We start from the raw sequence: 27,764 nt of genomic DNA on the forward strand, positions 1-27,764 counted from the left end.
CTAGCATTCAGGAACCCCCTTTAAAAAATGCACATTGCCATTTCAAATAGAATCCAGTCAATACATCAGCTTAGAGCTTTTCCTCATATAAATACATGCTGAGCAGAACGTGAATCCCAGTGCCCACCTCTGGTGTGAAATGTTCCCTGGTATGACAGCTCGCCTCTACCCCTACACAAAGGGACTCTATAACTATATTAAGAGTCAGCAATGGGGCTGAGTGGCAGCTCTGTGTTGGTTGCTTTTACCTGCTTTGCCAGAAGCCATGGCTTCAGTCCCTAGCGTGTTTGAGTGGAGGGGAGATCGACTTTGCAAATGTGGCAGGATTTTTGTTTTGTTTTTGTATCACTTGGAAAACGAGAATAGTGCCCAACTGGAAGGCTTGCTCAGGCACAAACTGCAGAACGATACGGAGGAAACACCTGGCACAGGAAATGCCCACTGCAAGCCCTCAGTTCCCATGGTCTGAACTGCAGCAGCCAGCACAGGTTTACAGAAGCTACTGGCTAAAGCCTTGTACCTCTTTCTTCACGGTGGGGCGTGAAGGACCCATGCTGGAACGGGCTCAATTCTTCACGTGTGTAAAACACAACACACACACACACACACACACACACACACACACACACACATCACTGAAAATCCCAGGTTTGAAACTTGCAAAATATTGGAATGCAACCATTCACATGTGTTAGCGATAGTAAAATACACTTCTGAAATTATATACTGAAGCTCACTAACCGTCACAAAATGAATTTTATTTTGATTAGTTCCCGTGACTCTAAAAATGTGGGGATTAAAGGCAAATTTCGTGGGATTAGGGATCAAGACTTTGGAAGAAAAGACAAGCGGCAAACACACATCTGAAAAGCCTCTTTAGGCAGGTCAAGGTTAGGACTGAAATTAAAAAAAAAACAAAATTTTTTGGACAATCTCTTATTAAAGTTTACAGAATTATAAACATTTACAACATTATATTTAGAAACCAATGTCATTTGGAGTGTACAAAGCAAGTTCAGGCTGTGGGAAATTTTTCATAGCTGAACAATACCATTGCGTCTGAACATCCTAACTGTATATTTAGGGTTTCTTGAAAGTATTTAGGTGTACCATTGTAAGAAATGAAACTTTTGCAATCAGCTATACACTTCTAATTGTGTGATATTCACGGTATCTTTAAATTACCTTCAGATAAAACCAATGTGATAGATTGATTTTAAAAAGATTCCAGATTTTATTTTTTTAAGATTGAAAAAACACGAAAGACAAAATTTCTTCGGGTCAAAACACTTTCGAGAAATGGAATAAGTTGGTGAGATATTAAAAACTGGTTGAAACTGAACCAGTGGTGTAGGGGGAAGAAGTCCCTCAATACATTTTAAACAAAATCTCATACAGCCCCTCAACTGTTCAAGTGGCAGACAAAATAAATTACCATAAATTATAGCCAAGACAACTTAAAAACAAAACAGCTTGACGCTAAGGATTTCCTTAGCGCTTCCAGGAAGTGTGTAACACTGCTTCTGGCCCGCAGGTTGGGTCGGCCACCGTCAAATGTCAGGATAGTTGCAGTAGTAGACCGCTGAGCTAGCATCGGACACCACGGAGGAAATGGCTCCCTGGCTGTCTGAGAGGTTCACACCGCAGTCATGTCCCTGGTAGGAAAGACCCATCTCGGGCTTATACACAAAGTGTAGATACTGTTCGAATTCCGTGCGGTCCACCTCCCCTAGGAGCTCGGTGGGCTGGTTGGGGTCCGTGCCCTCCCGGCAGGGCAGAGCCTCGGGAGGGGGCGAAGGCTGCCCCGGACCATGCGCCGGGTGCTGCTGCTGCTGCTGCGGAGGTGGCTGCGGAGGTGCCTGCGGTTGCAGCGGCTGCTGGGGCTGCGGGTGGAAACCGCGCCCGGCGCTTGCGGCGGGGGAGCCCATGGCGCCGTAGTACAGGTGCAGGGCGCTGGGGGGCGCCAGGATCCCCGGCATCGCAGGACCCGAGGGGTCTGGTCCCATTCGCATTGGGCCCGCGGGAGGCTCGGCGGGCACCGTGTAGTCCGAGACCTGTGCGTAAGTGTAGGCGCTGGCCCCTGGGCACTCCCCCGGCAGCGGTGCAGCGAAGAAGGCCGGGTCCTGCTCCACGCCATCCAGCGGTGATGTGTCCGGAGTCGGAAGAGGGTAGCCGTCGAGCGCGGGGGTGCCCAGGCCCTGGCAGTCGCGGTAGTGGGCGCCCATATGCGGGGGCAGCAGCGGCGGGCCGGCCGCGAACCCGGGCTCCGGGAAAGGCAAGCCCAGGCCGTCCATGGCCACGCGACCGCCCTCCGGGCCCAGCGCGCCGGCCTGGGGCTCCGCCAGAGCGTGCAGGAAGCCTCCCTCCACCCGCTTCATGCGCTTCACCTGCTTGCGCCGCCGCGGCCGATACTTGTAGTTGGGGTGATCCTGCATGTGCTGCACGCGCAGTCGCTCGGCCTCCTCCACGAAGGGCCGCTTCTCCGCCAACGTCAATGCCTTCCAGGACTTGCCTGCAGGGGAGGTGGAAAGGCCCGCGGGGTTACCCAACTGAGTCCCCCGCACCCAGGTCCCTCTCCCGTGCAACCTTCAACTGGGCGACCCGTAGAGAAACCGAGTCGAATTAGGATGAAAGTCTTGGGCCTCCTTAAAGGCCTTCTAGAGGAGCCTAACTCCCTTAGTTTTATCTCCTCTTAATTCGAAAAACTGGCAAAGTCCTCTGGGCCGGGAAGGAGTCGGGCCAGTGGTATTTCGGTGACCTCTCAGAAGCGCTGAGAAACCCTTGTATTTGCTTGTGGACCCCTAAAGACCAAAGCCCCCAAAGACCAAAGCCAAATGCTGCTTTGGTGAGAGAGGGAGCAGGAGTCGATAGCACACCGGTTTTGTCGGGCGCAAGACTGATGGAGGGGGTGGGGGACACCTTTTGGCTTTAGGAAGTGGCTCAGCGATTTGCTGGAGCGCGCAGCGTGGCCTGGGTCCCCGAAACTCACCTAGCATCTTGCTCAGCTCCGCGTTGTGCAAATCCGGGTTCTGTTGTGCCAGCCGCTTGCGCTCGTCTTTAGCCCACACCATAAAAGCGTTCATCGGCCGCCGGATCCGGGACTCAGCCTTGGCTCGACTCGAGGTCCCGGCTGGAGCCCCGCTACTCGCCACTACCTCGCCTTTCACCTTTACGTCCCCGAGGGGACTCAGGGACTCGGCCCAGGGGCAAGGGCCCAACCCTGCCATCACCGCGGGCAGCGCGCTCCGGGGCTGGCTCTGGTCGTCACTGGCGTATCCCGCATCCGGGCTGCTCATGGCGCTCCAGACCGACCCCGCGCTCCGCTACCCGCCGCGGGACACGCCGCTTCCCCCGACTCAGAGGCAGGAAGGGGAGCTAGCTCAGAGATGCCCAGAGGGACGCGTTAAGTCCGCGCGGGCTCGAACCTCCCGCTGCTCTCCCGGCTAGTCCTAAACTACAGCGCCCGACCGCGACCGAGTTCTACCCAGTGACACTGTGGGTGTCCCCCGGCCGCCAGCCCTTTTCTATATAGATGTGGCCAATGGCGCGGCGGGGGCGGGCCGGACCCTAGTCCTTAAGCCCCCGCCCAGCCGGTGGTCCGAGACTCAAGTCCCTATTCAACCCCACTCCCGCCCCTTTCCCCTCCCCCGGTGGAGCGCCAGGACTACACCTGCCAGGGAGAGAAACTGGCTGGAGCCGGGCTCTGGCGCCAAGTCCTCTCTCTGACTCGGGAAATAGGAGTGCTGAAATTCAGCTGTCGAGGGGTGCTCACTGTACCGGAAGATTGAAGCACTAGACACAAGGTAGTTCACATTAACATACTAGATATCCATTCCACTCTTTGAAAAAAAAAACTTTATTACCGGAGGCAATCACCTTCATATGGTGTTTTTCAGGGGAAAAAAAAATCCTGTTCTCCCAAGAACTCATCATGCATACATCATATTAAAAATGTCGAAAGTAAATTGTGTTTTTTAAAAAACAAAGTTTAACAGAAAATGTTACATCGCCGATATTTCACCCATGAATCAAAAGTTCAAGTCAATCCTGGGAAATTCTATATCAAACACAAAATACACATCAGAAAAGCTGCTTGTGTGTGTTTAATAAAAGTGGCAAGGCCTGGTTTTATTTCCAAAGACTTACAAGAGACCATGGTTTCATCCCAAACATCCCAAAAATATAAAATAAAAGACGAAGAGAGCGGCTCTGTGATGCTTGTTGGAGGAAAACAGTCAGCCCATTTAAACAGCAAAACCCATACTGTTTAAGATGGTTACCCTAACAGACGGTTGCACAGTATTTCTATATATTTCTAAAGACTGGAAGGAAAAACCCGAGAGCCCTTAAATTTACCCAGACCTGAACGTACTTTTCTATGGGCTTCTAGACGTGTTGGTCCAGCTCTACAGTGCTTATCCCAGAAGTTACTCAATCAACACCCTGCGAAACTTAGCTAACTAATTTAGCCCCTAACCAGCCTAATGGGCAGCCTTATAGCTTCTGAGAGAGGAAGCAGACTAAGAGGCTAGCGAAAGCCCTGGGAGGATATTACTCACAGTGAGCAGCCGGCCTTCCGACCAGAAGCTCCCAAAGAATGCAAGTTCGGAGCTGCATTTGTGTTTGTTTGCATACTGGTGTTTTCTAAGAGGACCGACGTGGTCATTCTGTATAATTTTGTGGGAGGAAAAGTCAAAGACTGGGGACATAACTCAAAATGCTCATCCAGCAGGCAAGAAGCATAAAAGGAAGCCTACGTGAGGGCCAATGCTGGTGATTTCGAAAAGTGGAGGCAGGAGAGGTAAGAAGTTCAAGATCACCCTCATCTAATATCTAATGTGGAGTTAGAGGCCAGTCTGAGCTACCCTGTCTGGGGGTGGGGGGAAGAGAGAGAGAGAGAGGAGAGAGAGGGGGGGAAAACGAGGGGGAGGAAAGGAAGGAAGGGAGAAGAAAACTCAACAGTGTAGTTTCCAGAGCAGACTTACTTAGTTTACTATGAGGGGCTAATTGAAAAGTATCACTTAACTTTAGCCTGGGGTGGTCCTGCATGCGTCAATGAGGTTAAGGCTTTCTTGTGTGTTATTTCAGAGAGCAAATCTGGCTTACTTCAGGTTCCAAAAGGCACAGAGCTTTTGCTAGCTCCTGGTCTGCAGTTTGTAAAACGACTTTTTCTACAGAGAAATTGTATGAAAGCAAGTTTTTCTTGAATCTGTTATGCTGTAAAGCAATGGCGACGCTCTCTCTCGGGGTTACAGCTGGATCCGTGCAGTGATTGTAGTTGAAGCTTCAGGTCTATACGCTTCATGGGGGGAGGGAGCTTCAATCTGCTTTGAGAAATCAAAGCAAATGTTATTTTTAATTGGTGATTTGGAAGTAAATGATCTAATATTAACTGGTGATGCACTTTTCCTCAAAGCCTTGTGTTTTTCTAAAGAGCTTATTGACTTGAAAGTAAGACAAGAAATGCATTGCAAATGTTTAAGTAAGGGAACTATAGGGGTAGAGTCAACAATATTACAAATTAATCTCCTAGCGAGGTGCTCTTTTCAAATAAACAAATCTTTCTATTTTGTTGCTTATTTGTTTTAAAAGAGGGTCTCCCCATGTAATCATCCTGCCTCCCAGCCACAATATCACAGGCCCTGACCTCCAAAGTGAACGTCTATTAACAGCTAGTAACAGACATCTTTTCGAAGATCTCAGGGCCGAATTTTCTTTCTGTGAAATCTTGTATAAACTGAGAGTTTTATTTGGAATGAAGACTGAAAACAGTACCGGGTTCAGAATGCATTTTCTGTCTTCTCTGTCTTGACTGATTTCTTCGAAAGATAATTCAGGTGGAGGCTAGAAAAAGTATTTGCACATTTTTTTACCTGGGTTCCTCCTTCTGTTCGCTCTCAGTGAAGGGGACCTAGAATATCCCGAAAGTGGTGGAAAAGAAAACCCAAGGGCTCCCTACTGCTATTTGCACTCATTCCTGGAGATTAACTTCTTTTCTGTGTCTTCCGCCAGAGAAACCACCTCCTTTGGAGTCACAAGGTAGCACTTTTCCTAACAAATCTATCAGAAAAATATGACACTTTCCCAAGACTAGTCCCCTTCCCACCCTCTTACCTAGATCTAACTTCTGCTGATCATTCTCTTGACCGAGACTTTGGGAGGAGTGTTGGGGGCAACCGCACCGCAGACCCGCGCGCGGTGTGAGTGGACCATATTTCAATTTCTTCACTAAATGAGTGTTGGAAGCGGAGCTCACGACGTTATCAAAGCCAGCCACAAATGCCACATGTAAAGAAGCAAACATCCGGAGCGGCTTCCTGCAAGCCTTGCTTTCCTCAACTCTAGAGAGTTACTGGGGTGGGGGTGGGTATCTGGAGTATGAGCCCGGCGCGCCGTCTGCTGCAGCTGGCGGCGGCGGTGGGTGTCACAACTCGCACACTGCAGAAATTCTGGGAGGCTACTGACTGCGCCACATCCCCAAGTGGGACTCGAGGGTCGAATGGCTGGGCAAGGAAGCGACAAAAGTAACAAGAAACTGAGCCCGCGACCTCTTGAGGCCTGTAGCAAGCGGGTAGGTGATCAACTAGGGCTACCTAACAGAAGTCAAAGCTATATGCTCTATCGCGAACCTCGGAGTGAGCGGTGATAGTCCGCAGGTTTTGTGGGGGTTTTGGTGTTCGGATGTCCAGGGCCTGTTAAAAGATACTCAAGTCCATTGCGCAGGATCTGTGGACATCCAGGCAGATCCGTGGTTTTTGGAGAGCAAGTTCATGGGGGAGGAAAGGGGTGCGAGGGCCGTCACCCTGGGCGCAGCCCCCCCATCCCCACCCCACCCCCCGCAGGCTCTAAGATAAAGAGACAATAGTACAGCTGGACCACCTAAAACCAGTGAGTGCTTTCGCGGCTGCCTCTGGGGGCAATGAGAGTAGTTGCACGCCGCAGAGAGTCGTGCCCAAGGCTCTGCACCTTCCAGGTAGGGCCAGGCAGAACAACGCTGCGGATTGGCACGTCGCACCCGGGCACCAAACGGGTGCCGTCACTCCTCCCGTCTACCTTTCGCGCCTGTCCTTGGTTCCTGGTCAGCCCTTGGGACCGAGGTGGAGATAAAAATTCGTGAGCAGGAGGGGAGAGAAAACGAAGAAAGATAGCGTCACCAGCCCCTACGATGGTCCGTTAGGGTAAGACCTTGCAGTCTTGGCTACACCCACCTTTCCCACCGGAGCTGAGAAAATTCGACCCCAAGATTAACTCGGGGACTCATTCCCCTCAAGGATGGGAGCGTGCATCCTAAGTGGGCGGGATCTCACGTAACCCTGTTCTGATTTCTCTCTAATTTGTGGCTCGTCTCTGGCTACCCCCAAGCCCCACCCTGGCAGCTGGCGACTATTAAGACCGAGTCCTCTTCCCGCTTGGCCCTGCCTGAGGTTTGCGCAGCGAAGCAGGAAATGCGCGGTTCCCGCTTCACTTCCCAGCTCAGAAACTGGTCGGGAATGTTTCTTAGAGCCCACATCCCCGACTGTGAACCCTAGATGAAGTATGGATACTTTCTCTTTATTGCCTGGCCTGTGGAACTTCAGGTTCTCTTGGAAATGTGGTCGGAGAGTGAGGAATAAAGCCTTGCTCACATTTCCCTGGAGTCTTCCTTGAACTTCCAAGGGAATTTAAAGTGTCTTGGGTTTTATAGGTGGTGGCTACTGCACCATTGCAGTCACCCACACCCTAGAAGAGACCAGGGCTTTTTTGGAGAGTTGTAATCCTCACCTCACATTCTGAGCAGCATATTCACTGTGAGCAGAGCCCTTGCGCTCCCGCGGAGAGTAGTGCAGAGGGGCAGAGCATGCTTCCCTGGAATGCCTGGTGTGGTGCCATTCCTTTGATTTATTAAAATCTAGCCGCATGTTCTCAGACTATGCTCCTATAATAATATGGTCCCCGCAGGTGTAAGTGATGCTGACCACAGCGGGTCTAGCGCACTGTGCTTTGCTTGTTTCTGTTGCAGAGGCAACAAGTGCCTTTCGACCCTGAAAATTCTGCTTCTAAGATTCCCCCTAGGAGGACTGACTTTATGGTGTCAGATGGTTGGCTGGGGCAAGGTGCGCATTCGGTGATCACAGAGAGGATAACAGTTAAGTAGGTTGGAGGACCTGCCACTCCTAATGGCGCTGATTACCTCCTGTACTCGCTGGAATCTAATTTAGCTGCCAAAGCTTAAAAGCAGAAAAGAGAACATTAGCAAGCCTTTGTGGGTTCTGCAGCTGCTCACAGCTGAATATTACCTGTACGTTCTTCTCTCTTCATTTGTTGGACTTGCCAACAACTTTGACTTTGATTTATTCATAGCAGCACGGGTCCTTATGGTCACTTCATCTTTTGCTCAATATCACACAATTCACCAGTCTTTAATGAATACTTAGGGACAGCAGAATGGTTGTCTAGATCAGTCCTGGTGCCTTACTTCTAAGTGAAACACTAAGAACCATCTCAATAGACCTTTAACAACTTATCTGTTTAGGCCAGTAGACACAGGCTTCTGGAGAATAATATTCTCTCCCTTTCTCCTTCAATAATTCAGTCTGCAATTGAAATCACACACTACTGAACATTTAAATCCTGAGGTTATTCTTAATGCTTTCAGTGCTGAAACTACTGAAGGCACATGGATGATTTTACACATACCTATGACACAAACGTAAATGTCTGTCTTTGGGGCATTTTGGAAGTAATCTTTGAAATTAATTTATTCATAAACACGGTATTGTTTACAAAGCAGTTTCCCTAGCTTGTCTAACCCTCACAACTGTCCTGGAGGTTTGTGAAGCAGCTACACCTTTTGCTGAGGAGACTGAGGTAGAGAGAGGTTTGTGGCTGGAGGTCACATGACAAGGCTTCTTGGACCATCTAATTTCCCTAGTTGTCAACAGTTATGGATCGCATTTTGAATTTGTTTCTGTGCCATGTTTACAAATAATGAGAGACAAATTGGAATTTGCAAGGTCTAAATAAAGAAGGAATTTGGTAGTGATGGATTAAGGATCCTTGGACTGGATGCAAAGTTCTTATTAACTGGGTCGGGATAGTTTTGATATCAGAAATACAGAAATTCAAAGGCAAAGCATATCTGGACTATCTAGGTTTTTTAAAGAGACAGACTAAGCCTTACATGACATTTCATTTGATTCTTGTCTCCTATAGACAAATTCTAATTCAGTTGAACCACATGAGGTCAAACATGGACCTAAAGTTCACGTAAAAGGAAACCAAAGTTTTAACATTGTGTATCATGTTCTCTCAGGCTGTGAAAGACATAGTTATCTATGACGAACTGTTGAGATCTCATTCATCACCTACTTAAACCACTAGCCTTTGACATACATTATCAAGACTATTTTAAAGGCATAAAAATACAGCAATTAGATAAATTCTCTGTACTCTACTTGATTTTAAGGAGAGAAAAATTTGAATTATTTTGCTTTAAAACAGAAAATTAAGGTACAAAGCAATTTAGTGATTTGCTTGACGCTTCCAATAATCTCAAGAGATAAGGCCGTTCATTTAATCAACAAAGAATTATCCAGTCCCACTAAGTATACAGTTGAGTGCATCCCAACTTGTCTGGTAATGAGAAAAATCACGGGGGACGCGCTCACTGCTAAGGACTGAGTTCTACTTCCGCAGCTCACTAGCTGCATATTTTTGGAATGTCATGAAATCTTTTTAAAACTCATCTGAAAACTGGGGCATAATAACAATACCAATAACTTCTGAGGTTTTTATGACAATGAGAGAAGCCCATTGTTCATGAACTCCTTAAAACAGGGCCAGGAACAGAGTAAGTATGGACGCATTTAAATGAGTGAAAATGCACCGAGAGAGAAAGAGAAGCTCCCTTTGTGCAGGGCATAGCGAATGGAGCTGCAGAACAAGTCTGATTCATAGCACACGACCATTCTGATAGAATTATCTACTACTGTGATGCCTTTACCAAAGTTTATTGCAAGCTTCTTAGGGAGGCTTCTGTAAGCTATTGTGTGTTTTCTGATTATATTTGAACATGACCATTTTTTTTTTTTTTACTCTTGTAGTAAGAAAAAATTTGGGAGAAGACATATTAGCCTTCTAAAACCCTAAGCCTAGGAGCCTAGGCTCAGTGGTTAAGACACTGGGTGCTTTTCCAGATGACCTCAGTTTGATTCCCAGAACCCACATAGCAGCCCATAATCATCCCTAACTCCTGTTCCTGGGAATCTGATACCCTCTCTAACCTTTGAGGACAGTAGGCATGGGGTGCACATACATACATGTAGGCAAAATGACCATACACATAAAATAAATAAATCTATTAAGAATAAATAAATAAAACCCAAAACCTCACACAAAAAATACACAGAATCATAAGACATTTGACATCCCATTTTTTAATTTTTTTAATATTTATTTATTATGTATACAACATCCCTTTCATGTATGCTTGTATGCCAGAAGAGGGCACCAGATCTCATTACAGATGGCCGTGAGCCACCATGTGGTTGCTGGGAATTGAACTCAGAACCTGTGGAAGAGCAGTCAGTGCTCTTAACCTCTGAGCCATCTCTCCAGCCCCTTGACATCCCATTTTAAAAAAGAAAGAAACACAAAAAAAAAAACACCTTGCAAGACAGCACTTACCTGCTTGAGCCTAGTATTAGCCTCAATTCTTTCCCTGCATCTTTAGAGGCAAAGTTAATTTTGGTGTCTATGCAGACACACAGGCACAGCCGTGCTCTGCAAAGGATGGATGATCTGCACATGCACAGATCTTCCGGTGCAGCCTGGGCCTTTCTGTGCTGTAGAGTAAAACAGTTCCAGATTCTAGGCACGGCTGTTCAATAACTTGCTGCCAGGTAAACAAGCAAGTCACTCAAATTGCCTTATACGCAGTTGTCTAAAAAGGAAAAAAAAAAAAGGTGAAAGCACCTGGTCTCTGCCCAGTGTGTCCAGAAAAAGAAATAATCAGACGACCACGCACCTTCTGCAAAGGAAGGGTGCTGAAGGACACAGCTGGTACCCAGAGTGTGGGCTGTGTGCCCCAGAGGACGCAGGGCAAGAAGGATGCACAGAAGATCACATGTGACCGTGACATGAAGTGGAGGCCAAGGCTTAAGACATAATGGTGTTTTACATAGAGAAAACGTTGTTTTAAATTTACTGTGACAAAAAAGATCTCATCTTTGACCCAAGGGAACACAGATCCTGTTTGAGTGAGGTGAGACAAAATTTACCACAGTACAGTGTTGTTTAGTAAAACTAACTGTTTACTTCAGTGGTTAGCTAAAAAGTAGATTTTGGAAATAGAATTACAACTGCTCCTTTTTGATATTTTTCCCATATTATTTTATATTTCCTTGAAAACTTCCCTGGCGTTGATGGGATTCTAAGACTGAGCAAAACTCCATACCCCACATCCTGCCCTCAGGTTCCAAAGTTCCTAGGGAGAGTTTAAGACTCAGAAACCTCTCTCACATGAAACATGCCAACCTATAAATGAAAGTACTTTTAATGAATGCAACTGTGGAAATAAAAGGTGTATTTTAAAGCAGCTTATTTTGCAGGATGGATAAACACACCATGGTCCCTTCACAGAGCACTTTCAGCCTGTTTGCCTTTTCTTGCTTAGCCCACTTCTCCTTATTTAAATAAACAGAAGACCCCTGCATTGGTTCCTTCTTGTTTTCTTGTAAATATATGAAATTGCATGGAACAGTATACCTATAGTAGTTAGTATACAAAACCTATATCACCTGTCATATAAGATAGTTACATAAAGCTGTGGATAAGAGGTGCTACATAAACACATACTATGGTTACATTGCTATACCTGACATGTTGAATTGTTGGTGTGTGTGGCATCAGGCTTCGGAGCCATTGGATGTGAATCTGTAGTGTTCCACCCCCACTGCCCATTTCCGTTGTGGATTCCCCTAAAGTTCATGTGTGGTCATGTAACCAGTCACTGAGTGAGTGTCATTGGTACCTATCTTAGCTTGCTTTCTGGTGCTGTGCTAAACACCATGGCCAAAAACAACTTGGGAAGGAAAGGGTTTATTTCAGTTTACCACTCTTGGGTCACAATCCATCACGGAGGGAAGTCAGGACAGGAACTCAGATAGGACCTTGGAGGCAGAAACTAAAGCAGAGGCCACAGAGGCGGGCTGTTTACTGGCTTGTGCCCATGATTGCCAGTTGGCTTTCTTATACATCTCAGGACCTCCTGCCCAGAGGTGTACCACCCACAGTGGTCTAAATCCTTCCACATCAGTCACCAAACAAGAAATGCCCTACAAGCTTTGCTGTAAGTAGTCTGACGGAGACATTTTCTCAAGGGAGTCTCCTCTAGATCTTGTCGGACAAACACCCATGCAGGACACTCCGCTATGCCACCGTAAGTCTCATTCCTGTCTTTTTTCTGTGTCTGCATTACAGAATTATCCAGAACATTTCGCTCTCAAGTCTCATCAATCTCCTGAGTCACTATTAACTTTCAGAATCTTTCTTTGCAAGAACGCCCACAGCCTGGTCAGGCTGACGGTGACCCATGCATTCTTTGCAGGAGCTTCATAGGAACAGTAGTGCACGCCTGTCTGGGTGTGAAATGCACTGGTGATGTTCGCCACAATCACCTGGTCAAGTTAGTGTCTGTTCGATGTCTCCACCTGGAAGTTATTTCCCCCTTAAGACTGGGGACTTTTTCCTAAAAGGGGGAAGTTCTGTCATTATACTAGGATCCTGCTCCTCTGCTGTCCAGCTGCTGGCCTGCACCTGCCCTTGACCGACGGCAAGTGTCAGGAAAGCCTGGTTTTCTACTCTGCTATTCCTCCTATACTCCTGCATTCTTTCTTTTCATCTGCCGTGTGTTATTAGCACAGACCCTATAGGTTAGGTGTTGAAAAGTTGGTTGACTTTAAAAGCTAGCATTAGATGGGGTCTCCTGTTTCTTCAGATTTCACCTTCAGAGCACCCTTGCACTTTCCCCCTCATCCTTTCATTCCTGGTCATTTCTGTCCATTCCCATACTCCTGGCATAACCAGACAGTCCAGATTCACCTTGTACTTTCCTTGTCTCCAGGGAGTCAGAGGCATCTGTTTCTGGAAGAAAGCATTTAGAAGGGAAGTCCTGGGCTCTTCTGGATCCCAAGGCATCGCTACTTTCAAGCGCGTTGAGCAGACAGAAACACACACATATTTCCACACCACGCCCTTACCCGTGCCTTCCTTTTGCATTGTTTCACTTGCCATGGGTCTCAGACTAGGAATTTTAGATGGAAAATTCTAAAAATGAGCCATCAAAGTTTTAACTAACTTATTATAGTATATTGTTATTATTATTAACTCCTTCCTTACAAGGTGTCTTAATTTATAAATCAAGTTATCATTGAAATGTATGTATAGGACGCACAGTAATATAGAGTTGAATATTATCCTTGACTTCAGTTGTCCACTGGAGGATTTTGAGGCATATGCTTCATGGATATGGGATTTTGTGTATACAAGTCCATACGCACACACATACTATTTCTATACACGTCCCTATATACATATGCACATATATGTGTGCCCTGAGTTGAGAGTACATCCAATTCCAATCCCATCCTAAGGTTCTTTCTAACTTGTTGACCGTTCAGTGTTATGCAGTAGCATTACCAGTATTAATTCAAGGTATGTGTGCATGAATGCGGAATCCATTTCCCACAATGAAAATCAAGAAACACCACATGTTCCTCCATGCCTGTGTCCTTTCTCACAGTAACCATCTCCCAACCACGCCTTCTCAAAACTGTGCCATCTCCCAACCGCACCATCTCCCAGTGTGCACTCTGTTTTCTTTGTTGCCAAATATGCCAGAAATTCTGAGTGGCCCTTCTCTTGCCTTCACTCACAGAGTCTGAGATTATACACACGTTTCTCTATGTCCAATTTTCTCATTAAAATTAAAGCAGCAAATGTGGCCATAAACAAATCATTTTCTTGCTCAGTGTCTTTTTCTGCTAGCAAATTCCTTTGGAACAGCTTAAAAACTGATTCAGAACTCACTTTTTCTGTTTGACTTGAAGAGGGTCCCTGTACAAGAGAACCAAAACCAAATTTCCTTGGGCTTGTGATCCCCGATAATGAAAGACTAAAGGTTAGCTTGACCTCATCGTCTTCCTTACTCGAAACTGTCAAAGCTCGAGGGTAGAAAACTTTATCTAGGATAGGCAGGGCCCTAGGTTCTACTCCCAGCACCACAGCTGAGATAGACTAGATGAATAAATAAATAAATAATTCATTAAGCATTTTTAAAGAGAGCAAAACAAAAATATGAGAAGAAAGAGGAAGAAACAGTCAAGGAGATTTTCAGAATTATTTCTAGACATTGTTGAAGGCATACCTTACAGATTGTCACCATTCTGCCCTGCCCCCTCCCAGCACTCTCAATGACCTTCCACAAAGAACATAATGAGTCGCAAGTCAGATTTCCTGACTAATCCCAAGAGTAGGGATTGGGCCATCTGATTTACTCTGCTTCTCTGCATGATTGAACTCCCATGAGTCACTTCCATCCGCAGCAGGAGAAAGTTGAACGGGAAGACATGAAAAGGAAGATCAACCGCCATGTCTCCAAAACATGCTTGTCCACCTCTAAAATCTGCATTTGTTTATGTGCTGCTGCCCCTTGGAAAAAGATCAGAAGCCAAGACCAGTGCCCAGGTCCAGCTTCAGTCACATGACCAGCAAGGACACTCTGCTGGCTAGTTTTATGTCAACGTGTGTCAACCTGAGTTAGAGTCACCAGAGAGGAGAGAGCCTCCATTGAAAGAATGCCTCCCTAAGACGGGCTATAAGGCATTTTCTTTATCAGTGATCATGAGGAAGGGCCAGCCCATTGTGGGAGGAGCTACCCCTGGGCTGATCCTGGGTTCTGTAAGGAGGCAGGCTGAGCAAGCTCTGAAAGCAAGCCAGTAAGCCACACCCCTCCATGGCCTCTGCACCAGCTCCTGCCTCCAGCCCTCACTGCTTTCTGACGAAATGCTATATGGAACTGTGAGTGAAATAAACCCATTCTTCCCCAAGTTGCTTTGGTCATGGTGTTTCATCACAGAGTTACTAATCCAAACTAAGACAGACCCTTGCCCAGGCTCTTTCCTCTGAACAAGTCTCTCCTTTTCCCAGTGCACAGGAGACTCAGCCATGTCTGGAAAGATGCCCCGGAGTAAAAGCGGCAGTCTCTGCTGAAACAAAATCGTAAAGGGTGAATGAGCTGACAGATAGTAGTCAATGTGCATGTAGGAACTGGTATGGACATAGTAGGAGTTAGCTAGACTTGCAAAGTATATCTTCCACGCCCACTCAGTTATAATTCCCCAGCAGTCAGTAACTGGAGGGTCTCTGTGAATCTGCTTTTGCCAGGACTTATTCTGTTTAGCCAATAAAATTATAATAGTTTATTTATAAAGATGATTAATAAGAATACATTTACTACTTTGCTAGAGGATTTGAGTTGGGTGCTTTGGTTTTGGTTCTGGTTGTTTTTCACTGATGGGGGTTGATTGAGCCTATGGCCTTCCTTCTACCACCATACCCTAGGCTGCATCCCCAGCTCCGCTTGAGCATCATTTTATGAGCAATAGTCAGTGCACATTGTAACGTAATAGTCTCCAGTTTTGGCTCCATCCTACTCAAACATCACATCCACCACGGTAGCTTCACAGTCTTCCAGGACCATGTGTCCCTTTTCCTATGACAAAGCCCTAGCCCTGGCCTCTAGCTGTTCTAGAACTTGGCAAGATCTCTCTCCCTCGGGAGCCTGTGTCCTCTCCCCTTTGGATGTTACTAAGGCCACAGAACATTTTCTGTGGGGAACCCCGTCTACTCTGAGACCCCGCCACCTGTAGCAGTCAGACTCCCTCCTCTTCCTCAAGCCTCTGCCCCTGTTCTCCTTCATGCATCTTATTTCTTTGTTTTTTCTCTAACTTTGCCCTGTTAGCGCCAGCTCCCTCAGCAGTCACTTGGCATGCCTTGCGCTCAGTACTGCGGTATGCAATGACGATGCCACCAAATTTGTTGGTTGTCGGCACTTTCTCTGAGACCTTCACATGGACTGAAGCCCGGGGAGATTTGATTGCACTTTCTCGTATCTCCTTTTGTGCCCCTTGAAATACTCTTCGCTCTTAGAGCCTTTATCAATTTTACCGAAGCCTCATTATGCCTCTAAGAGAGGCACCGCCATGAACACGTTTCTCATTAACAGAGTATTATCTCAAAAGGTAACTAAGAACTCTCCAAAGAAGGGTGCTGCTTCTAAGAGCCTCTAAATAATTTTGACTGACTAGGTATCTTAATCTAGTTGCCCGTTAATTGTGTTTGTTCTTGATTAAGAATATGATTTTCACCTGCTCCCCCAGCACAGCCATCCCCGTGTTTGGAGAAAGCCAATCTCCCTTCCTTATGTCTGCAGGGTAGTCTTTGAAGGTGTTTGCAGAGGGAATGAGAGCCCAGCTATCACCTGGAGCCAGGGCTGGGAAGAAGGAATCTCTGTGAAGCCACCTGCAAGTCCGCTAAGATTCCTACACTCAGGGCAAACAAGGAGATCTGAGGACCAGGCTCCCGTCCCACCCCCTTTGCTCTGTGCCTTAATTACTACTGTTTCTCGGGAGGGGGGATGGCTCAGTCATTTTCAGTACGAGCCACAGTTTAGTATTATAAGTTCATTAAAACAGGGTTTCTCGGAACATGTCTGTTCACCAATACCAATGATCCTTTACTTTCAACTTGGGCACAATCATACTTTTCAGCAAACAATGAAATCACCAGACAAATGAAAGCGCACAGAATACACATTGCATATGACAGGCGGCTGGAGTCAAAAGACTGGAGCAGGAATTGCTCCCAAGATGCCCCCTGCTTGCTGTGGCGGGAGCGGGGAGGTGGGCAGGGGTGTTCTATGCTGCCCCGACAGGTCTGGTATAGACAGAGGTCTTCTCATCAACAGACCGGGGGTCTTACAGGAGCAGCCCACTTTTTTACGTTTTGCAATTTTGTCACTAGCTCTAAATTGAAAAGGGAAGGAGAAAAAAGATATTCAACTATAATAGTAACAGGAAAGCTTGCATCACTGCTCAGCACAAGTGAAGGTCGCTGTGGAAAAGCCGGGCTCTTTACAGTCGGATCACCGCCCCCAGGAGTGCAAACATGAGCTCGTGGCATCTCCGCTGGGATGGAGTTTAGGTGTGTCTGGGGTAAAAGGGCTGGAGGAAAGGGAGAATGAGAGATTGCAGGTTAACATAACCTCGCAGTGACCTGCTTCTCAACCACATGGCTGGATTCTTTCTTCGGCTGCCAAATAGCTTAAACCCATTTTCACTAACCGTAGCTGCTCCTGCACATGAAATATTTCTCTTTCTGGCCCACTGATGAGGTTTGATTGGGGGGCATTGGAGGCCCTGGCAGCAGAAGTCACAGGCAGCCTTGTCATCACATCTGTTGCCCTGGCAACTTTGGTGGCATCAGCCTCCTCCCCTCCCCCACCCCACCCCATGCCTCAGCCTGAGAGGTATAGGCTCACAGACAAGTCCAGTTCAGGGAGGTGCTGTCTGTCTGTCCTTCTAGTGGAGCCAGGCTAGGTGGCCAGGCTTAAAGACATGCTTTCTACCTTCACAAACATTCAGCGGCTGCCTTTCTCGTGACCTTGAAATACACTGATGTCGGGTTCCCTCTTCCTGTTGCTGCCACCTCAGGCAAACAGTCGGGGTGACAAATTTCCCCATGCAGGAAGTACACAAACATGAGTGTTCTTCCCCAAGGATTACCATTCTAATACAGGCAGTTATTGTAAGCCTCGGAGTTTATAACTGTCATTTGGCATTCGAGTGGGTGCACAGACTGCTGCTGGAATGATTTGTCTGCAGATGTTATACTTTAAATGGCAATCAGCTGCATTCCCAAAGGTTCTGAAACAATGCAACGAGTCACTCAGAATGTCTGTGTAGCGTTTCTGGAACGCAAATGATCAGTGAATTGCGTTATCTGCTTTACATATCTATACGTTTCCTCAAAACTGAGTATCCGTTCACAGTTGTCTTCCCATAATTTTGAGAGAGAACTTTCGAGTGGTAACGTGGAGTGTAAAACTGTGATGTCTTAATTGAGAGAGCGGGGAGGACTTCACAAAGGAGAAAAGGGAGTTCTCTTGTAGACTCATTTTTTGATATAATGGGGTTACAAAATATATTTAAAATAGTTTATTGTTTTATGAAACGTTGTTATCGTACAGCTTCTTAAAGGACATGGATTTGGGAATTTTTTTACTTATTATATTTTATATGATATAAGTGAAGTATATACCATATTCTTCACAGAGTATTGTTGTTTATGTACTTCAATTTGCTTTAGAAATAACCTCACCAGTAGATGTTCCTACTGCTTCCAATTTGTTTTCCAAAGGAAATGGAGTTTGAGTGACAGGTGACTCACCCAGAGACACAGCAAGATGAATTTCAGTTTCGCTTGATGACTTGGGCTTTCTCTGTAATCCACACCATTACTTCGGCTTCACACATACAAAAGAATGGCTCCCCCATCTTCCTGGGAGCCAGTGTATCTTCCTCCATGGCTTGAAGAACGTTGACTCACTTAGACTTCAAGGGCACTCCAGTGGGGGAGGGGTGAAGATGTGCAGCTTGCTTCTTGTGAGGGTGAATGTGTGTGAGCCTGTGAGCATGTGTGTGTGGGGGGGTAAGTGTGTATGCATGAGTGTGAGCATGTAATCATGTGTGTTCCTGTGTGTGCTAAAGACTAGTCTCTATACATGTTAGGCAGATATTTGACTACTGTTACTTTTATACAACTTCTTCAATAATATGCTTTGAATGAAACATTTTTGCAATAGTACTCTCTATGACTAACTCCCAATAACAGATAAGAGACTATCGAGTGAGAGCACATGCTTCAAGTCGGTTCCCCAACTCTTTCCAAAGGGGGTTCTCAGTGGATCTGCAGAGGGCCTTGGGAATCTGTACGTCAAGCACCGTGGAGTTCTGTTCCCTAGTCAAAGGTTATGCTGTTTTATCATATTATAAGGACTATTTATTTATTATTTGTTTATTATGAGGGAGTTAGGAAGGTTGCGTGTGTGTGTGCTTGCCTGGGTGCAGGAGGGGATCAGAATTTAACACTGGGATGTCATCTTGACTTGCTTCTCCACTTTGTTTTTTGAGACAGGATCTCTCACTGAACCTGGAGAGCATCGATTGGCTAGACTAGCTGATCCATGAGCTCTGGGATCAGACCTGTTTCTCCCTCTGGGTTTTTGTGGGTGTTGGTGATCAAACTTGGGTGCTTGTGCTTGTACTGAAAGTGTTTTATCCACTGAGCAAGCTCCCCAGTCCCATGTGGAAAGTTTTCAAACAGAGGCTGGAGGCGGGGCTTGGTTGATAGTATGCTCACACCTGAAGGACCTGTGGGCTTAGTCACCAGCACTGCTGGGGGAGGGGGTGCTAGTTTTGGTCCTTAAACTCTGGCTATTTTTAAAATTGTGAGAACGTCTAAGAAAGAAATCTTGCTAACTTCATCTATCACTTTTTCTATAAAATAGGGGTAGCCTGGGTTCCATTTCTGAAAATGAGTGTACATAGTTGATACCCAGGAGGACTGTACAATTCCGAGACTAGCGATCCTTCTTTGTAAGTTTGAAAGGGCTCCCGTTAATTTTTACAATTAGACATTTCATCTTTAAAACATCATGAATGATTAAAGAATCCTGTTATAGGGGATCATACATTGCTTGATTCTGCTGATATGAAATGCCCCTAATAGGTCCTACATAGTGGAGAGAAAGCTATGGGCTGCTCAGGGCAGGGGATAGAAAGTAGTATAACTTGATATTTATCAAATATAACTTGATAATAGTGGTTATTGCTCAGCACAGCATTCTGGAGTTCACCAAACTGTATACTTAAAACAAGCGAACTTTATTCTATATTAATTTTATCTCAATAATGCAGTTACCTTTAAAATTAGAAATAAGAGGCAATCTGGAAGAAACACAAATTTTGAAGATCTGGTTTGGAGCTGAAAACCTGCTTGTCTATGGTAACCCAGCCAGGATTTCTCCCCAGCAGCATGGTCCACCCCGGGAGTAAACAGGTCCCCCACCCCCACCAGAATATTTTGTAGGAAAACATTCTGTCCATAAACTGCTAGACCAGCAGATGAAAATGTAAACACCAAGGTTTACTGGAAACGAATTCACAGATAGTTCTAAAAGAGATTTTTGATTTGATTTTAGTTTGCCTAAAGTATTGTGCAAATTCATTTTAGAGTCTTAAATGAGATTTCTTCCATCTGTCTTCCTGCCTGCCATGAGGAAATGCCTTCTCGACGGCTCATGCTCCTTTTCTCAGTTTTATTAACAAGTGGCAAGGAGGCTTCAGGAATTCCAAGGGACAGAAACAATGGATAAGCTTACCTTCCGTCGATCAAGTTCAGGGTGATATGGGTAGCTGCAAGGGTGGAGGAAAATCTACTGAGCATGACTTCTCTGTCCCGAGACAAGCGGGCTGGACCGTCTATTTTTATCAGACATTCCCACCCTTCTTCACGCGGAGGCTTGAGGAATTTCAGAACTTCAGATAATCTCCAGTGACTTTACGTAAGAATGGGAACCGCAGCAGCCTGAAAACACTTGTGAAGGAGAAAATTTTCGTTGGTCGTGGATCTCTTGCTTTCTCCTCACATGAGATAACACAGCTTTACGAAGAGGTTTACAGGCACGTGTCCTCTGACCGTGTACTATGGGAGATGCTTTCGCAGGAGTCTGCACAGCAAAGGGCTTTGCATGCCTGACTCGATGCTAGTCAGTGTGGTTTCATTTAAGAGGGCATGCAGCAATATGTGGACGTTTGGAAATCAGGTCTGAAGATGTGGTTCAGTGGTAGGGGACGTGCCTAACATGCTCGCAGCTCTGGGTTGAGTTCTCAGCACCACAGAAACAAAAGAAAGCAAACAAAGCAGAAATCGCTAATGTTCCAGATAGCGACCAGCTCACTGTAAATAGAGGTATCAGGGGTACGCGGTTGGAGACATTCCCCAGCACTGAGGTGTAGCAATGTTTGCCAGTGCCCATAAATACCTAACTTGTCTTTTCTGCCTCAAACGGAAGAATAGCCCTAAAGTTGACTGAGCTAAACCCTCTGTTTGGAAACCTTTATTGGAAGAGAAAATGAGACTCCCTGTAACATTAAGTCATAGCCTTACCATTCGTTTTGAAACCTGGAAGCTGCTGTCCTCCTCCTCCTTCTCCATATCCTACTTGTTTGATATCAGAATCAGAATAAAAAATTCTCTCTCATCTTGGTTCTTGTATGGACGCCTATTTTGCAGAACTTAGCCATTTCTACTTTGGTCCTGGGAAAAGAATTTAGCTGTCTGGAAAAAAAAATCAGGTTCCTTCTTCTCTCCCTTCTTCCCTCTGTCCCTCTCTCCTTCTCTCCTTTCTACTTTACTTCTGAGACAGGTTTTCAATGCATGGCCCTGGCTGTCCTGGAAATTGCTCTGTAGACCAGGAAGGATGACCTCAAACTCAGATATCTGCCTGCCTAACCTCCTGAGTGCTGGGACGAATGGCATGCATCATCAGATCTCTTGACAGCCAGGTAGATGTTCTACTTTCCCACTTTAGCAGATTTCTCTAAAATAAGATCATATAAAAGGAATTCTCCACTGTCGCTAGGCTGTAGAATTGCTACTCTAAATAGAAAACCACTATGAATGAGATTTAAAACCCAAAGAGAGGCCACTTGTGTAGTTTTCAAACCAACTAATAGGCCATCCTAGGAACTTGGACTGGAAGGGATCTTTACACGTGTGTGTGATTATTACACTCTGTATTTTCCTTTTCTACTTTCAGAAAGATGGTCACTAGAAGATAGTTTAACAGTTTTTGTCTTTTATTCTGGAGTTATTTAGACTTCGTAAGAAAGGTACCCCTAATTTCAGAAGACATTGCGTAATAATACTGTTTGATACCATATTTGAATCAGGAGGATTGAGTATCTGCAAAATGAAACATCTGTGGTTCAGTATCAACTCATTAAATCCCAGCATATTTTTATTTATAGCCCAATCTGAAATGGGAATCCTAGAATTTTCTACCACTTTCAGATCACTGAACTTTGCCTCAAGTGGGTTCTGAAATTGAAAGCATTTTTTTTAATCCTATGAATTTATTTCAAAAGGATTAGTTAGTAGAAAGTATTCTCCAAGATGGCTAACAAAATATTGCACTTTATTAAATATTACTTCTATTTTAAATAAAGATGATTTATCTCAGTGAAAAAAAAGGAAGGGAAGAACTTTGAATTGTAGAATGTAGTCTGCTTGGGCAGCATTACTGAGTCAGATCAAACACAGGCTCCTTGCCCATCGACGCGGACATGCTAAGCTGACTCCAGCCCTGATTTGTAGACCCATTATGGACTTTACAAAGTGGTCAAGGTTGCTTTTCCAGTCACTCAGCCAGAATCGATAAATCTCTCGCCTGTCTTGTGCTGTACGCTCTGTGCTGGTTAATCATGTATGTATGAGGCACAGAACATGAGGCTTAGAGGTTTCTGACGGGGGCCAATTTCTAACCACCACACTGCTCAAACCTGAAAACAAAGGGAAACCGCTTCTGCCTGCAGTTAAGGTGTGTTATCAACTCAGAACCACAAATACTCCTGCTGGCCAATTTCCAGGGCCAGAAATAAAAAAAAAAAAAAAATCATGGGAGAAAACCATGTTCTAAAGTTCTGCTGAGGAGTCTCAACATCTGGAAAGTCTTTAATAGCTCCACAGATAAAGACATGTACCCCTGCCTGGCTTGTGTTTATTGAGATGTTTTCCGAATTCCGAGTGCCAAACTTTACATCTGTGTGGTAAGTGGAGGAGAGCTGTAGCCAACAAGAGAAGCCCCTCCCTCATCCTGGTTCATTTTTCTTTTCTCTGGATGATGCTATTTATATTATGATGTGAACTTGGAGGTCCTTTCTAATGGTGAATCGTATCATGGACTTCAGAGGTGTTTATTCAATCAACTTCTGCCTGAGGCCACTGAGGATGCTATTTTGGGTGTCTAAAGTAGGTCCTCCTGGCTGCCCAGATCTGTCTTGGACCTGTATCTCAGTTGCTTGCATGAGTTTGGGACAATCCTCTTTCTTGTTTCTTCCTGTTTAAAATAGGGTGATTTATATGATTCTTCTTCTTTTTTATTTTTTTGGTCCAGTGCTGTAGGTAGAATCCAGGGCCTCCAAGTCCATGGCAAGCCCTCTACAGCTCAGCACAGTACAGCCCTAGGTGACTCGTAAGTACCGTTCAGCTTTTGTGTGCTATGTTATCAATCACTGGATGGCAAGGGGACTTGAAAAATTCTCATATTTTAAAAATAAATGCAGAAAGTATTTTCAAGTTGTGTAGTACCAGTATCCACAAAAAGTACCCAGTTGTGGGAGGCTCAGGATTACGTCCTGGTATCTTCATTCTTACCTAGCATGCAAGAAATTCTCATTCAGATGGCTCATTAGACCAGGCATGGGACAGCTGGCCCTGGGCTTTCCACTCACACATGCATTCACATATCTAGCTGCATACTTTATTTTTGCACTATTTATTTACTTGACGGCACTGAGACTAGAAATGAAGGCCCTATGCATGCCCCGAGCCACAATCCCAGCCTAAGACTCTGGAAACGAGTTTACTGAGGGTCTTGTCAACACTTGGCATGAAAAACAAAGCTTTTGCATTGAGAAAATTAACAAATATAGCAGACAATCCAAGAAGGAGGAGTGAGGGTCAGAGTCGAGGAGAATGTCCACAATGTAGTCCTTCCCGCTCCTCCATGAACACAAAGTAAGCACAGGAGACAAAGAAGGAATGGTGTTTCTCCCCTTAGCTTTACTGGAAGTTTCTCATAGCCACAAAGCAAACAGTTCGACCGTAAATACCATAAAACAACCTAACGGTTACTTGACCTAGACACGAATTAATCTATATGCTCTAACACCGTGGAGTGCTGGTATGTCTCTTCTCTGACTGTGCCTTTTTTTCCCCAGTTTTTCCAGACAGGGTTTCTCTTCATAGCCCTGGCTGTCCTGGAACTTGCTCTGTAGACCAGGATGGCCTTGAACTCAGATATGCCTGCCTCTGCCTCCTGAGTGCTGGGATTAAAAGCTTGCACCAACCACCACTCTCTAGCTTTGTAGCTATTTTTAATTAAAGTTACAATTTAATGATAGTGATTCATTTTTCTTTTTTAAAATGTTTTTAGAGACTTATTTTATTATGTTTTATGTTTGGGGTGTTTTGCCTCCCTGTATGTGTGTGCCTTATGTGAGTGTCTGGTGCCCTCAGAGGGTACCAGATGCCCTGGAATTCAAGTAACAGATGGTTGTGACCTGCCATGGGGCTGCTGGGAACTGAACCTGAGCCTTCTGCAAGAGCAGCAAGAGTTAACTACTGAGCCAGCTTTCCTAGTTCCTTATAACAGTTCTTATTGAGATTTGATTCACATTTTATAGAATTTGTTTTAAAGTGTCTACTTTATATATAGTGGTTATATAGTGGTTTCCACTATACTCACAGATGTACCTCTGTCACCACCATAAGTGTTAAAATATTTCATTATTTTCATCTGCCTAAGAAATTTATAGGCACTCATATTTACCCTAAACCTGACCCTGGGAAGTGCTGAACCGATGTCTGTCCTCTGGTTTAGTCTATTGTCAGCACTTCACAGAAACGGGAACCTACCTGGTCCTCTGTGACTGCATTCTCTCAGCAGTGACTCCAAGGCTGATGGGTGCTGTTAACATGGACCTACTTCATCTGTCAATGCATATTCAATAACATTCCTTCCTATGAGTATGGCACACTTTGCTTACTTTTCATCAGTAGGTATACCATTGATGAAACAATTCCAATTGTTTCCGTGGTCTCTATCTGGGGCTACTACAGATAAAGCTGCTTTGAATATGTATGCGCAAGTTTCTTGTGCACATCACGCTTCCAAGTTCCTTAGGGTGGAACAGTGGGCCGTACGCTGACTGTAATCATCTGAGCGGTGTCTAGACTCTTTTTTAAAGCAGCTGCACTGTTGCAAATGTACTAGCCATACATTGGGTTTGGGTTCTCCAAATCCTCGTTGGTACTTACTGCTATTTATTTTGTTTATGCCTATGTTTGTTCCTTTTAAAAAAATTTTTTTTTGTCTGTTTGTCTGACTTTCAAGATGGCATCTCTCACATAACTCTAACTGTCCTGGAGCTCACTATGTAGACCAGGCTGGCTCCAAGTGCTGGGATTAAAGGCATGTGCCACCACGCCAAACTGTCTAACATTTCAAGAAGTCTGACAGTGGTAAAGGTGCTTTCGTTGTTGAGTAGCTGTCCAACTTCCCCAGCTTTCGGTCTCTGTCCATTGGAGAGCATCTCCCAGCTCCCCGTTTCCCCAGTTAGGGTTATCTGCTTTCTCTTTTCCATCTTTGTGAACTGGCTTACCTTATATGAGTGGAATCACATAGGATTTGCCCTGTATGGATGGCTTGATTCACTTAGCACAGCATTTCCAAGACTCATGCATGCATGTTATATCAATATCAGGATATCTTTCCTTGAAAGATTGAATAATATTCCTCTGTATGATTAGACCCTATTGAGTCAAATGTTATCATGGTTTAAGGTAGGAGCCCAACTTTATTATTTGATATGATCAAATTCAGTTGTGTGAGCATTACCTGTGACTGACTGATCCCCAATACAGAGTATTGGAATTTAAAATTCCTTTATTATTTTTAAACTCTTAAATGCCAAAAGAGAAGAATCAAGATGCTGTTTCAAAAGATTTGCCTTGTAGGGGATCTAATGTACTCAAGATAAACAATGAAAATAAACCATGTAGCATCTTTCCTGTGATTGCTAGGTTTTTCCAACCTCACTGCACTCAGGGGCTCTGGGCACTGACAGGAGCTGTAACTTAGAAGGCCTCTGTATCTCTCATTGCTGTTACCAGCATTCAGCAGTAGTAGCTTTCACCAAGCACAAATACACGCCTAAGAACTGCGAGAATCCCTTGTGTTTCTGAGTTGCCAATAGGTGGCACTAGCCATTTAGTCAGCGTAGCATGCATGCCTTTAGTGCCCACACAGAGGAGCAGGCTAAAATGATCCCTGTCCCTCATCCCAATGCAGTTAGATTCAAATTGACGGTCCATAAAGACAGTTCAGCTGACAGCAGCAGGGACATTGTTCCAGACTGGAATTGTCCCAACACTGGAGAGAGAACCCTCTGCCCTGTTCATACTGTCCTTTGTCCTGTTGTCTCTCTCTCTGTCCCATCCGTGTTGTTTCTCTGTCCTGTTCGTGTTGTCCCTCGTGGTCACAGATGCAATAACCTCCCTCTTGGATCTACCTAAGGGGAAAAAAAATAGTATCTGGGAAAACCGGAGGATGCTTAATATTTTCTTTAATTCTTGCAAAAAAAAAAAAAAATCGATGGAATACAGAAAGCAGGATCTACTGGCTCCAGAGAGGTTGTTGCTGACAAAACTTAAGGAGATTGATAATGAGGCAGAATTGCATATAATGTGTATTTCCTGTGTTACTGTAATAACAGGTATCAATCAGTCTCGATCTCTGGGAAATTAAAATTGTGTGTGTGTGTTGTGTACACATTTGTGTGCATAATTGATTGTTATATTGAGAACCGAGATAATTCCAAAACTGATCTACTTTCAGAACATACACATGGAAGTAATACTGCGTATTGAACACAGGGGCTCGGCTCTGCTTCACTCTTATCTGTGGTGTCATATCACGGAGAAATTGTGGTTAAGCACATGAACACGACACCATTATTTAGTGCAAACAAATAAACCCAACGTTATTAATTAGGGCAAGCATAGAAACAGAAATCAAATTTAGAAGACAAGATTAGAACTTGTAATAATACATTTTTTACATTAGTTCACACTAGAATGGTTTCATGCTGTATGGAATCCTTCCTTTGTTTGTGGTACCATGTATTGGAGATGGTGGTACTGGATGTTAATGGGTACAATCAGAATCATCGGTGTGAATGGATGCTCAGGTTGTGCGGCCCCTTTCAAGCTGGGAAGCGGATGGTGATGGCGTGGGTCGCTGTCATTGTAACTGTCTTGGGTTTCTTTATATTTGCCTCCGAGTTTCATTATATAACAAATGGTAAAAGAAATCAAAATAATTGGCAGCTTCTAGGAAACCTCCCACTGACTCTCCTTCCTGAGCATTCATTCCTCAAAGGCATGATTTATTGCAGAGCAACTGAGTTTTTTGCAGGAATTTCATTAAGCATAGTTTAATTGTGTTGTCTTTCATAATGTTCTAGGGTGAATAATTAGGGGCTGTTACGAAGCTGTAAAACCAATGATCCTGTATTTTCCAACCCGTCTCATGTGCATTTGACTCTTTTTATGGCTTTGAATCCAGTTAGGATCAAATGACCAATGTCTGAGAGTCCCGAGCCCAGAACTGACCTGAGGCTTCTCTGGAGCCTTCCTTATTCCAGCATCCATGTTTGTGAATGTGGATTGCAAGACGAAAACTTGCAGGTTTCTTGGAAGCAGAGACCACTTTCTTCACCTACGTCCAGGGTCTGTGGTGACAGAAAGAGGCCGCGGTCCTCTCCTGCCCTCCTGTCCTCAAGTGCTGCGTCCCCACAATCTCTGTCACCTCCCCACTTCGG

At 45.0% G+C, this 27,764-nt stretch overlaps 1 protein-coding gene and 2 long non-coding RNA genes across 4 annotated transcripts in view; 1 reads left to right on the forward strand and 2 right to left on the reverse strand.

Annotated features, from left to right (window-relative positions):
- Positions 1-737: 737 nt before the first annotated feature.
- Positions 738-3,567, reverse strand: Sox17 (SRY-box transcription factor 17). Its single transcript, XM_085677055.2, has 2 exons — positions 2,990-3,567; positions 738-2,512 (listed from the first exon to the last, which is right to left on the reverse strand). The coding sequence occupies exons 1-2, from the start codon at positions 3,294-3,296 to the stop codon at positions 1,551-1,553; spliced, it is 1,269 nt and encodes a 422-aa protein (XP_085533181.2). The 5' UTR covers positions 3,297-3,567; the 3' UTR covers positions 738-1,550.
- Positions 3,568-3,670: 103 nt separating this feature from the next.
- Positions 3,671-6,466, reverse strand: LOC146891399 (uncharacterized). The gene is made up of 3 exons (XR_014997263.2): positions 6,115-6,466; positions 5,776-5,844; positions 3,671-5,324 (listed from the first exon to the last, which is right to left on the reverse strand). It is a non-coding gene; the product is annotated as an uncharacterized LOC146891399 (long non-coding RNA).
- Positions 6,368-27,764, forward strand: part of LOC125391132 (uncharacterized) — a 39,687-nt gene continuing 18,290 nt past the window's right edge. For both annotated transcript variants that reach the window (XR_007228979.3, XR_007228980.3), the window contains exons 1-2: positions 6,368-6,571; positions 23,276-23,353. This is a non-coding gene — a long non-coding RNA (uncharacterized LOC125391132). The remainder of the gene's footprint in view (positions 6,572-23,275; positions 23,354-27,764) is intronic.

The sequence above is a fragment of the Myodes glareolus genome, chromosome 16 (genome assembly GCF_982192425.1).
Source record: "Myodes glareolus chromosome 16, mMyoGla1.1, whole genome shotgun sequence".
Classification (NCBI taxonomy): Eukaryota; Metazoa; Chordata; class Mammalia; order Rodentia; family Cricetidae; genus Myodes; species Myodes glareolus.

Bases quoted from the DNA above. Each gene is read 5' to 3' on its own strand.
- Sox17 (XM_085677055.2), bottom strand. From the start codon at position 3,296: ATGAGCAGCCCGGATGCGGGATACGCCAGTGACGACCAGAGCCAGCCC. The intron at 2,513-2,989 runs GTGAGTTTCGGG...CCTCCCCTGCAG, and splicing joins GGAGCTGAGCAAGATGCTAG to GCAAGTCCTGGAAGGCATTG.